Here is a 12,331-nt window from a genome sequence, read left to right as displayed (position 1 = left end):
CGACCATTTTATTCTTTATTCGGACATCGCGGATCCCTGTATAGTGCGGGTTCCGCCCTTGCTGTTTGTAATGGGCTTATTGTTATAAGTCAGCTCAGACCCGTAAAAGTTAATAACACAGAGTGAAGACGGCAACTGTGAGAGATTCCTATTAAATAAAAGCTGGCTCACTCTAGTGAATCTGCTTGCGCGAAATGATAGCACCTAAGATTAAATTGCGGGTGTTCATCAACCTCCTTGCGGCATCTCCTGGACATCCTCTGAAATCTCGATCTTCGCAAGAACAGTGTGGTCAAAAACGCCCCCGATCGTTTGTATTGGTTGACAAGGATAACAATCCATACCCAATGAAGCCAGCCGATAGGAAGTTCTGGGAACTCAATTTGATTGATCAGGATCGCTTAAATCTGAACGAATATTCAGTGAGTGCTTCTCGTGCCAACCCCAAAAGAAACAGGTATAGCAATGTCTCGCCATACGATGCAACTCGAGTTCGACTTCCACTGACTCAAAACGACTACATTAATGCAAGCTACATCAATCTTCCCAATAATTGGACATATATCGCTTGCCAAGGACCTATGCCAGAAACCATTAGTCACTTTTGGGCAATGGCTTTTAATGAAGCAGAGAAGGCACACAATGATACTATTGTCGTCATCATGTTGACGCCTCTCATGGAGCAAAGTATGGTGAAATGCCACCAATACTGGCCATCGACTAATCAATCCTGGGACTTGGATGCAGACGACGTCGACTTGAATGGTGTGAAGATTACGAACATATTGGAAGAGGTTGCTGAAACCGGGAACTTTTCATTAACTACCCTTACTCTCGAGGCTAATGGCAAAACCAAGACGGTGAAGCATTTCTATTATTCCCGTTGGCTGGATGCGAAGGTACCCCCCAGTGCCTCAGAATTGTATGAACTTTCGGATGCCATTAATGAGTCGAGGGTGGCGAATCCTGGCGTTCAGCTAGTACCAATTGTGCATTGCCTGGCCGGTGTAGGCCGTACTGGTACCTTTATCGCTGTTGATCAACTCAAGTATGGCATTTACAAGGATGCTATTAATAATACAGCGGAACTGCCAATTGCTAGTATTGTCGAGATAATGCGTAACCACCGCATGATGATGGTGCAAACCGTTTACCAATACCGTTGGCTCGAGGACGTTTACGAACAAATGAGAAAGACTTCTAATGACCCAATCAACTCGGAGCTCTCATTCGAAGTTTGATGTATGATGCAACGAAATATTTGGACACTGCTCTGAATAGAGCTAATAATTAATAATGTAATTTCGAATTCCCTTTTAACTCGTTCCAGACCGTAATACTTGTATATATCGACCTCTTATTGATGCACACATCAGAACCGAATTCGGTACGGTAACTTGTGAACGGGTTTGCCAAACTCAGCTGCGACTTATTTGACAAACTGCAAACGCTAGAGTTGTGATCTACGACCAATCAAATAATGTATGCTAGTGTCGCTCTCTAATCATAAAATCCTATTTGTTCATCAAGGTACCGGTGGTACGCCGTTGCCAATAGATTTTAATGTGATACGTAAACTTCGCTTTGGAGCATTCATTTCTTGTTTCAGCAAAGAACTTATCATGTAAACTCAACTGCGAATTATTTCTCCAAAGACTACGGATCGAATCGATCCATCCTGTAAAAGACAGCCGCGTTATGCAGTTATAAATCCGAACTCTAAAAGCTTTTTGCTCGCTACATAGCTTGGAACTCGTTGAACTTGAATTCTTTGCAGAGAAACGAAATGTATAATTATATTCGAGCATGATCATCAGTTCAAACTAAGGTTAATTTGCATAGGATTGAGCAATGCAATTAGCGTGGGTGCAACCCCTTTTTATGACACGCGATATAGAGCCATGTTGAGTCGTGGACATGGAAGGACATGCACAAGTCACTTGATTGCACAAGTTCCGGAAGTTTTTATTTAAATTCTCATAGTCCAGCTGCATTCGACTTCTCTATAGTCAGAGAAAGTTCCGTGATCAAGGCACATCTTGTCTCCTTCCACAGATATGGTTTTAACGGATGATGTCCTTTTCGGTTTTGAATCCTTCAAAATTATTCCTATTTGGGACTTCTTATTTAGCCGCCATACATGTGAATATGAAGCATTACCTCGTTTATGATTCATATGATCTCGTTAAGAAGTAGAATTTATCGACCCTTAGAGTGACCAACGTTAATACAATGAAGCACGCGGTATTCCACCATCGCGGGGATTTGATCCGATATTGTGTTTATACAAGGTCCTAATCGATTCTAGGGGTGTGCGCGAATACTTTTTCCCCAGGGGTGCGAAACGCTCATAAAAGCCAGCCACCGCGCCCAAATTGATGGACATGAAGTTTTTTGGTATTCTCGTGGTTCTCCCATTGGCTCTCGCTGGGCAATTCCTTGGTGATTACGATGGTCACCACGTTAAGGGGAAGAAAGTTGGAACTAAGAGAGGGACTTTTAAAGAATGAGAGGAGCTTTCGAACGAGTTGACTTTATTGAGATATAGATGTTTAATGATCTAATGAACAGAAGCAATCGAACAAAGTAAAACATACAAACAGGGTATTGCCACGGATTAGTGCTGTCCAATATATACAAAATGAATGATCTTGGAATGATCTAAGCTGAAGCCTGTTTTCTGAAGTTAAACTGACCACGACACATGGGACAGGTGGACGAACCAGAGCTCTTGAACCACTTATACAAGCATGCTGCATGGAATTTGTTATTGCAGGTGGGACACAGCTTGGTTGGGAGCGACAAATCTTGATGTAAAATGGAGTAACAGATAGCACAGTCTTCAAATCCACTGAAGTGGAGGGTCACGTTACGATTGAAAACTTCAATGGCTTCAGTTATCAGACCATTCGTCAAGGAGATAACACTTTGGGTAGCCATCAACCAGGCCTTCCATTGCTTTTCACGTACTCCCAATCTCAAGGGACCCTCAACAACCACCTTTTCTAATGGGTAGATGGCAGGAAGCTTAATAATCATTTCCATTGTCTGCTCGTCAATCACGTATGTCAGTCTGATTTCATGGATCACTCTATTAACCTTGATCTTCAAGTTGTCATCGTTTTCCAATTTTATCTTTTGCTTTGTAACTTCATCCAAGATGGCCCCAAGGAGTTCGGGAGCCACATACAGCAGCGTTACCTTCTCGACACGCTTCTTGACTTGAAGATCACGTATCAGCATATACCATTGTTGAACCTGCGGACCGAATTGAGCACATGACTGGTAGTATAAATGCAATAAGGCAAACGCCATTTCCTCCTGTAGATTACCTGCTCTACCGGCATCAACGCAGTCGTAATCCCTCAATCGATCCAAAGAAAATACAGACAGCTTGAGAACACTTAGGTCATAGACCTGGTCAAAAATGTATGACAACATGGGTTCAATGACATTCTCTAAACGTAACTGCTTCAAATATTCCTGACGCAATGCAAATGTAATATCTGCAAAATAGGCGAAGAGGATCACCCACGCCCAAACGTAACGAGTCAATGTTGCCAGCTCATCTTCAATGTTGACATCGAAACGATATAGTCTTATTATATCCAAAAGCTTCTGGGGAAGATGAGCAACTTTGTCCTCACTCTTGTCCAATTGAAACTCGATCACGAAAGTTCGCTGTTTCTTTAAGACAGCGGGAACCAACACACCAGCGCAAACTCTTTCAATAGCCACAGAATTAGTCGCCGCTAAAAGCTCCATGTATTTCTCAATCTTACCTTTGACATCAACCACAAGATAGAGACGCTCAACAGCTTGATGACACATCGCAACAGCTTGATTATAGTTCGCGCGATCGAACTGTTGTATGTCGGGCGACAATAATAAATCTTCGACCTCTTCTGTATCCATCTCATTTCCAAGCATAGTCATGAGTTTAAGACTGAAAAACCGGAGAGCAACAAGTTGAGGCTCTGTAGTGCATATTGACAAGTTATCATCCACGAGAGCCATTGAAACCTCCTTGAAATGGAAGGCGTCTTGTGTGCTGTAAAATCCCATTGCTAATCGAGTGAGTTGTAGTCTGATCGGTATAAACTCGACATCATATGCAATACTCAGGTCAAGCCAACGACTCATTTGCCGCACAATCATGTTCAAACGTTGAAGAGGAAGTTGCAGTGCGTTTTCATCAACGAAGTAGAGGGCGAGCGTGAGCCATTTTAGCCCCAGGGTCAAAATTTCAGATTCGTTACCAATCCCAATCATTTCACTAAACAAATAGTTTTGCAACCAGGTCAAAGAACCAAAAAACTTTGTCAGAGCTTGCAAAAGTGTTGCAAGCTTGAATGGCTCAAATTTAGACCAATCGTCCGAGTAAAATTCATTGAAACTAGAATTGTCCATGGAGTCAATTTCTTTCAACAAGTTGTAAACCAAAACTCGAGCGCATTGGTACGAGAATCCTGACGTTCGTGTCAAGTAAACGGACAAGGGGTGCAGATCACTGATTATAGCTTTCAACAAGGGTTGCGAGTTTGCAAACGATAATGACTCTAACACTATGCGTGTTTGTTGCACCTGTACGGGTTTGACAAAAAGATAGTCTTGGACGTACACATGGTATAAGCCTTTGATATACCATGGTAAGCTTGGTATCTGGCCAACAAGAGAAGCCAACGCGATAACGTCATCGCTGTGATCATGGGTGCCTTTCGGAGATATGAGTTCAACACCTGCTCCCAAAGAGTTCGAAATCCCCACACCCTCGAACTTGACAACATCACTTTCGCTTTCGATAAAGGTCAAGAAAGACTGAGCCCATTCCTCTGAATCACCGATATAAGAGCACACCAGACTTAAATTCGGTGGCCAAGTGTTGGCATATTTAATTACGCTTGCAAACTTAGTCTCATGATTCACACAGTCTAAAAACTTTTTGACTGAATCATCATCGATATGGCTCCAAGAGACATGAAGAATTCTATCCAAATTACTCAATTTGGAAGCTGCCGTGGGGTTTGAGCGAATGAAAGCGAGTAGCTTCTTCTCCAGATGCTCTGTCGTCTTCATTACCGCATCACGTATGCTGGGATCTTGATCGCTGTAACTGTACACAAGTTGCAACTCTTCCGCGCTTGGTTCTTGTTTTGTGGCTAATTTTGTGATGAATGCATATTCATCCGAGTAGTGAGCCTTCTCTGCATGCAAATCAATTACCTTTGTCACCGATATCAAAAAGGGGGTCACGTTCTCGGGAGAATCCATGGACAATTTAAGATAATAATCATTGACCAAAGTTCTTGTTATGACCTTTGGATAACACTCCACTAAAGCTGAAAAGTAATCGAGAAGAGGCTTGACAAAATCCGGAGTGATAAATGATGGCGAAAAATTCACAAATTCACAATTTATCGTGCGATCCTTCTGACGTAAGCTGTCACTTATCAAATCAAATAGATCTGCCAGAGCATCAGCACCTTCGATGACTCGCTGTTCAATGTCCCCAATAATATCCACATCGGGGTATATCGTGCTAACAATTTTGACCACACGGTAAAGAGAGGAATCAAATTGGTAGCCACCAAGGATCAATCTAGGTGCATCTTCACTAACTAACTGCTCCTTTAATGTCTGCACCAAATCATTGGGGATACCACACCCAACCAATGCTTCCTTGGCAAGTTCCAATTCAGGCGGGATGGATGGGTACTTGGCAATATTATCGATCGCAGTGTATATGATCAAATTTAAAGCAGCCTCATCAACTTTGAAAAGTGAGCCAACCTTGATAGTGCAACTGATTGCTCGAGGCAAAAATGCAACCATTGCTTTTTTTAGTTGTTTCAAAAATATCTTGATGATGACATTGCCTACCTCAGCATCGTCAAAATCAAATGGGACGGGACTCTTCAAATATATTATCTCAAAAAAGCGAGATACGATTGAGTAATATACAGGATCGCTGTTGCAACTACCCACTTTAAGCCAATCGATAATACGGCTCTCACTTTTCAGACCAGCGTACTCCCAGAATGAGCGTTTATGGTTTGCAGATTTCGATGCAACGACAAGAAGATCCCATAATTGAATTATAATTTGAGAGATCAACACTGTGTTTTTGATTTTGATTTTAATCGACTTCACGAAAGATTTGGCAACAGTTTTGTATGTTGAGGTTGAGACCTTCGCATCCGTAATCGTAAACTTTACAAGACTCATGAAGGATTTAAAGAGTGAGGAGTTAAACAAAGATTCCACAGCCAAACTCTCTTCTATTGTATCCCACAACTGACTTTCTCTGAATACTTCATCGACAATATCCACACTGGAATTGAAAGCTAACTTCTCCAACATCGAGAGTGCACTATGAACAACTCTTTGATATTTGGCTTTTGCATCTTCGGGCTTTGTGTATCGTTTATCCGACATACTGTCCAGTGATTCAACATTGACGACGGTGTTGCAAAAATTCAGAATTTGGTCCCCAAAAATGTGCCATAACTTTTCAATTTTCGACACATCACCTTGAAATGCATCTTCCAAGTTTTGAAGAGATTGGCGAGAAACGAGTCTATCACTATCAAAAAGACCACTTAGCCATAGAGCAACGAACAGCTTCATATATTTGGCAATCGCTTTACCACCCTTTTTCACCATTGAAGACATCACAGTATGAGCGCCAATTCTTACGTGCCGAGAGTTATCGAAGGCCAATTTTGCGTACGATTGAATCCACAGAACCATAAGGGGCTCATCGAATGAATCCATATCATCAATGAGCTCTATCAAATCACTCAATGCACGCTCTTTAGTGGTAGCATCCTTTTTAGCAAGACCTTTGAGTACAACCACCACGTTCGCATCATGAATGTTATTGAGATCGGGGTTAGCTGAAAAGTAGTTAAGGGTTACCAGAAACTGGTTACATCCCAAGTCTCCCAGCATGGTACCAGTGCGCAGACGATGGCAGTGGTCGTTTCGACATCAACGAAAAGTGCGCATAGTGAAATCGAAAGTCTGCAAGCCTGGCCAACGAATCAGCCATCAAAACCGAACTCGAGTGAGAGCTACTATTTTCCCTTTCAACCCCTTGCAACTTGTACGGGTTCCCCGAAGATCGATTGTTGCCTGTGGAAATTCAGTTTGTGGACGTGTCGAATTGACACCGTCGCATCATTATAGAGTTGAACCTTTTTGATCGTTGTATTTGAACTGAGGTAACAATGGATCCTGATATGCTTTCTGTTGGGTTTTATGACCCCTTCTCTGTCTATCCCAGAAAGGATTTCGAGTCTAAATTTCCGTTAACCAGTCTTCATTGGAAGTATGACGCAGCTAGACCGGTCCAACTGATCCCTCTACTACCTGTGAAAATGGTCGAAGAAGTACCAAAGGCTAATGCAAAATCAATTGCCTCAGTTTATGCTCGCATCATGTTCGTCAAGTTCGACAACTTGGATGAATACCGATCACAAGTAAGACCACTTATAAAAGAATGGCTCAAGCAATTGGTAACGCCAGCGGGTGATTGGATGATTGTTTATGTGGCGCCCGCAAATTCTAAAGAAAAACAAAGCACCATCATAAAAGTGCTGAACTTTGGAAAGTTACTTCGTGACTTTGGACCAGAGGGTAAAGAGTTGACTGGCTTGGGGTTTACCCCCACGTTTGATCGGACAAGAATCTGCAAGTATAGGCAAGGCAATTCGGAATTGTTAACTGATGTTATTGTCAACCTAAAGGGACTTTTGGTGGATAGCTTCTCACAAAAGTACGCATATTTTAGCCGCGAATTGGCACCCCCACAAGCTGAGAAAGGTAGAGTCCAAAAGCCTATTGAACGTATCAGACTAAAATTTGGTCTTGCTGGACTTTTGAACGATATGCATTTGTTCCAAGACGCCCTTGAAGTGTTTAATGATATGTCTAGCAACGACGTTGTTGCACTATTACAGGAATTTCCGCCACAAAGTACAGTCAGTATTCTGCCAGTACTCAAGCAACGTTTTTTTGCTCAGTATAAGTACTTACCTGAAAAAGATCCTCAACTTTTTGACATCTTGTGTACCATTTTTGCAAATCAGCTGGCACTCCTACAACTGTTAGCAACACATGCTACCACTATATCCATTCTGGCTATTTACGTGCTGCAGTTGTTTCAAAAGCTGATAGACTTTCTCAGTGAACTCCTCGTCAATTATCGACAATCGCTATTGTTGGCGGAGTTTGCAATTCGAATGATTGATGAGTACATTCTGCTTCCACTTGTTGCGAAGTTGATTGGCGAAAACTCAAAGCAAGGGAATGAATACGACCTTCACGAAATATTGGAATTTCGAGGTGAGCTTCTATTATTTCAAAGGTCTCGTTATAAAGACATTGCCATCAATTATTATGGATACACAGTTATTGGAGTTTCTGATGTTTCTATCGAGGAACGATCAAATCACAGCTCTGGAAATCCAGTAAAGGAGAAACCGATGATCACCTACCAGCCAATCATCGATGCCATGTCTACTCCCGAAACATTCTATGCATTCTATGAAAATTTGACGGAAAGCATCATTAAGGATTTTGTTAAATCGGGTCGAGAAAAAACTATTGATATTATGTCTATTGACTTGGCACTCATGGCATATCAACAAGGTCATTATAAGCAAGCTCTTCTGATAATTCAAGACTCGTATGACTACTTCATTTCTAAAGGCTGGAATTTCATGGGTGGCTTTCTTTTAGAAATATATCTTGACTGCTTGCACCATGACACTGATGAAAATTATGAGAAACTCACTTTGGGGACTTTGAAATTATTTTTCCTGATTTTTCATCATGGTCGAGTTGTAAACTCCATCGGTGTGAACAATTATGGAGCCATTAAGCATCATGAATATTTTGAATCATTAGTGAACCGTATAAGGGCTTATCTGCTGAAGATCGATCGTGTTTTAACGTTTCCCTTGGAATTTGCATACGAGATAAAACCATTCATTGGAAGTGAAAAAAATCGATACTTCATCAAGATGTCGATACCAAATCGAAGTCCTTTAAATTTAGAGTTCAAGGCTATTGAGTTAGTTCTTGAGGATTCCGATGGGATGGAACTTGAATTCACCACTGAGGGTATCGAGATTCATTCCGAATCGACTGAGACAGTAAAGCTCTGGTCAAAAGATTTCAAGGAAGGTCAGTTTCAGCCAAAGCGGCTAACGATTCAAGTTTACGAAAATTTGGTATACACCAAAGAATTTCCCATGCCGAAAAACACCACTCTGGATTTGACAATTCAACACTCTGAGCCTGGTAGTAGTACTCTATCAGTTAATGACATTCCTGCTACCAATGACACGGTGGGAGGCTTGATGGAAAAAAGGGAAAACGAATCAAAAGTAATTCTCAGAATGTTTCAACACTCATCATCTGTATGGTGTGAATTCACGAATACAGAGGAGATAGAGTTGGGTATTACTGAAGTTAATTTTTGCATCCACAGCAGTGATGAACAATTAGAAGATGTCGAGGTTACAGTTGTACCTGCGACGCCTGGAGTAACTTTACTGATTCAACTGAGAATCTTATTGGATAACCCCATACCGCCTCATCTGACTCATACGATTCGAATCCCTTTCACGTATTACAGTGACAACAAACTCGTGAACTTAGGTGCGATGTTAAGGTATCGTTCTGGTGACAAATGGCACTCCCACACGATGAGCAGTACAGTTGATATCACGCTAGAGGTTTCTGTAACCGTGCAGGACTCCTTTCGAGCCCAGTTCCTCTACTCGAAATTCACAATTGGATCCTCGCAAGCAATGCTGCCGCTTCGTCTTTTAAGTTCAGAACTTGTTCTGCTGGATAACGACAAGAGTTTTGAGATCGTTAGTCCCGTATATCCGAAGTTGAACCAGCTCGTGGTTTTCAGTGACCAGCCGGCATCGCTTTTCTATAAGATTATACCTCGGGTATCTGAGTTGTCACCTTCCCGATGCTTTGACTTGTACGTGAGTTATATGAGTTTAAAGAAAGAATGCCAGCAGGTGACTTTGGAAGCCTTGGAATCTGCCCTCGAAACTATTGATGCATCATCTTTGATGTACCTTTGTCGCACAAAAATCTTGTCGAAAGCACAATTTGACATCAATCATTATGCATTATACGGCAGCGTAAAAGTTGTCAACGCACAGGAGCTACTTGACTGGTCTGAAGAGCAGTTGAAGAATTTTATTCCGGATACCTCGAAAATCATGCCGGTGCTTTCTTCGGTATTATCAACTATTCAATCACTGGCTACTTGTGTGCTGGACTTTTATAAACTTCACATCTCAGTACCGATGCCAATCCTTAACTTCCTTCAGATTGTTTCTTATAATTTTGATCGGAAATCGCAATTTTCTGTTGGCGAACCCATAAAGATGACTTTGGCAGTGAAAACTATAGACAAATGGACAGGGCCTGGTGATGAGTGGAAAGACTGCAAATTCGAACTCACTATTCCATCAGATGATAATTGGCTGGTGACGGGCCTCCTCAAAACAACTTTTATACCCAAGGAGGCGCCTTTTATGGTGGAACTCGTGCTTGTACCACTTGTGGTAGGTAAACTTCCTTTACCGAAAGTTCTCATCAAGCACTCACCTGAAAAACCTCATCTATTGGTTGATTTTGCATATGCTAACGGACTGGAAACTTTATTGATAGTTCCTGAGTCTGAAAGTATCACATTCACGTTTTAGTACTAATAAGTTAGGCAAAAGCACAAAATCAAAATCCATATTATCCAGCAATCTCTGGTACATGAACAGTTGAATCAGTTCAGAAGTAGTCAAATCACACGCTACATTACTCGACTCCAATTAAGTCATTTTACATTTCAAGATTAAGTGGCACTATGATATCTGTGCCGACTTTGCTATACACTCAAACCGCCTAGATCGGATTTATATCTTCTCATTTCTTTATTGAACATTAATCATCGTCCTCAATATCCGTCTCTAGATCGCACATAGTTCGGCAGTTAGGGCAATAAAACTGAGGATACAGTTTTATGATAATTGGGCGAATACACTTGTAGTGCCACAGATGAGAGCAAGGGCTCATGAATATAGCTTGACAGGGTTCAATACGCATCAAACAAATTGCGCATTCTGTTGGATCAGCTTGATTGTTGTTCTGCAGTAAGCTTAAACTCTGCATTTTCTTATGGATCTCCAAATTGAATTGATTCACCTTCCGTTGCCACAGCTTGTTGAACTCACATCTCATTTTGACACAGCGATATACTTCTTCTGTCCCACCTCGATAGTCCATCCCCAATTGTATGATGTCACCGTCTAGTAAAGGCATGAGCATCAGCTCCTCGCCCGCTTTTGAAAGACGGATATGATTAAGAAATGTCCCCAGAGACAGCTTACAGTCCTTTAAGAACCACTGACCATCCTCATTACACTGAAAGAGTGCATGGGTTCTCGAAACAACTTTAGATTTGAACACGATAGGCGCCAGCGAGCCTTGAGGTGCATGAGCAGCGGCCTTGTTCTTTTCGGTGTATCTCCCAATAGATATTTGCAGTTTTGGAAGGATCTTACGTATGACTGGCGAAAAGTAAAGACCCAGACTCAGGGATGAATGGTCAATCAATGGCGTAAGGCGAATGCTGTAGTTGCCATCCTTATCAAGCTGTGACGTCGGTTCTGCTGTAGGTGACGCTATCGGCAGAGCTGTGGATTCAGATTCGGGAATCGTTTGAACATTTTGTGTTATGGAAGGCGGGGACGTTTGGGCGACCACGGGTTGGCTCACTGGCACTCCAGAAGATGTCAGATCGCCAGTAGAATATTCCGGTTCGGCGGTGCCGTTCTGTGTGAATTGTGGCAGCTCCTCCATTAAATTGCTATCCTCTGACAGAGCTGAAGTATGTTGATGTGGGGCCAGTTGAGTGCGGGCGCTTTGAGGTCGAGGAATACCAGGATGATTGGTAAGGGTGATGTCACGGTGATCCCTGGATGCAAAGTCTTGGAAATTGCCAATAGTTGGGGAGTTCGACATGTCTTGAAAACGGTTTGTAAAAGTAGATATGAAGTTGTTGAAACCAAAACTCAGACGGCGAGGAAGATCCTTATTGTTGGGGGACGAGCTCGAAGAAGAGTGGTGGAGCTGGTATTGGGAACCGCTCAGCGCCAGCGCCCCGACGATGGGTTGAGAGTTCAGGGGCCCCGGAGCCGACAGGTGGCTTTGGGATGACAAGGCTCTTGGTGTGGTAACGGTGGCACTATCAGGCATGCCAATATGGGAGGGAAACCAGAATACAAGTTGTTGATGTCCCCGG

General features: G+C 42.3%; 4 protein-coding genes across 4 annotated transcripts; 2 read left to right on the top strand and 2 right to left on the bottom strand. All coding sequences in view use genetic code 12, as the record gives it.

Moving 5' to 3' along the window:
* Positions 1–194: 194 nt before the first annotated feature.
* PTP1 (tyrosine protein phosphatase) lies at positions 195–1,241 on the top strand (the record flags this gene model as incomplete). The annotated part of the gene is made up of 1 exon (XM_034156167.1): positions 195–1,241. The coding sequence occupies one exon, from the start codon at positions 195–197 to the stop codon at positions 1,239–1,241; it is 1,047 nt and encodes a 348-aa protein (XP_034011661.1).
* Positions 1,242–2,661: 1,420 nt separating this feature from the next.
* On the bottom strand, positions 2,662–6,951 carry DIURU_003407 (ubiquitin-protein ligase; the record flags this gene model as incomplete). The annotated part of the gene is made up of 1 exon (XM_034156166.1): positions 2,662–6,951. One exon carries the CDS (start codon positions 6,949–6,951, stop codon positions 2,662–2,664), a length of 4,290 nt encoding a protein of 1,429 aa, XP_034011660.1.
* A 278-nt stretch (positions 6,952–7,229) lies between these two features.
* Positions 7,230–10,739, top strand: DIURU_003406 (transport protein particle complex II subunit; the record flags this gene model as incomplete). Its single annotated transcript, XM_034156165.1, has 1 exon — positions 7,230–10,739. The coding sequence occupies one exon, from the start codon at positions 7,230–7,232 to the stop codon at positions 10,737–10,739; it is 3,510 nt and encodes a 1,169-aa protein (XP_034011659.1).
* Positions 10,740–10,971: 232 nt separating this feature from the next.
* Positions 10,972–12,285, bottom strand: DIURU_003405 (ubiquitin-conjugating protein; the record flags this gene model as incomplete). Its single annotated transcript, XM_034156164.1, has 1 exon — positions 10,972–12,285. The coding sequence occupies one exon, from the start codon at positions 12,283–12,285 to the stop codon at positions 10,972–10,974; it is 1,314 nt and encodes a 437-aa protein (XP_034011658.1).
* Between the last annotated feature and the right edge of the window lie 46 nt (positions 12,286–12,331).

This window comes from Diutina rugosa (assembly GCF_008704595.1).
Source record: "Diutina rugosa strain CBS 613 chromosome Unknown scaffold1_size794362, whole genome shotgun sequence".
NCBI lineage: Eukaryota > Fungi > Ascomycota > Pichiomycetes > Serinales > Debaryomycetaceae > Diutina > Diutina rugosa.
The sequence above is the reverse complement of the archived record's forward strand: the minus strand, read 5'-3'. Positions and strand labels throughout refer to the sequence as shown.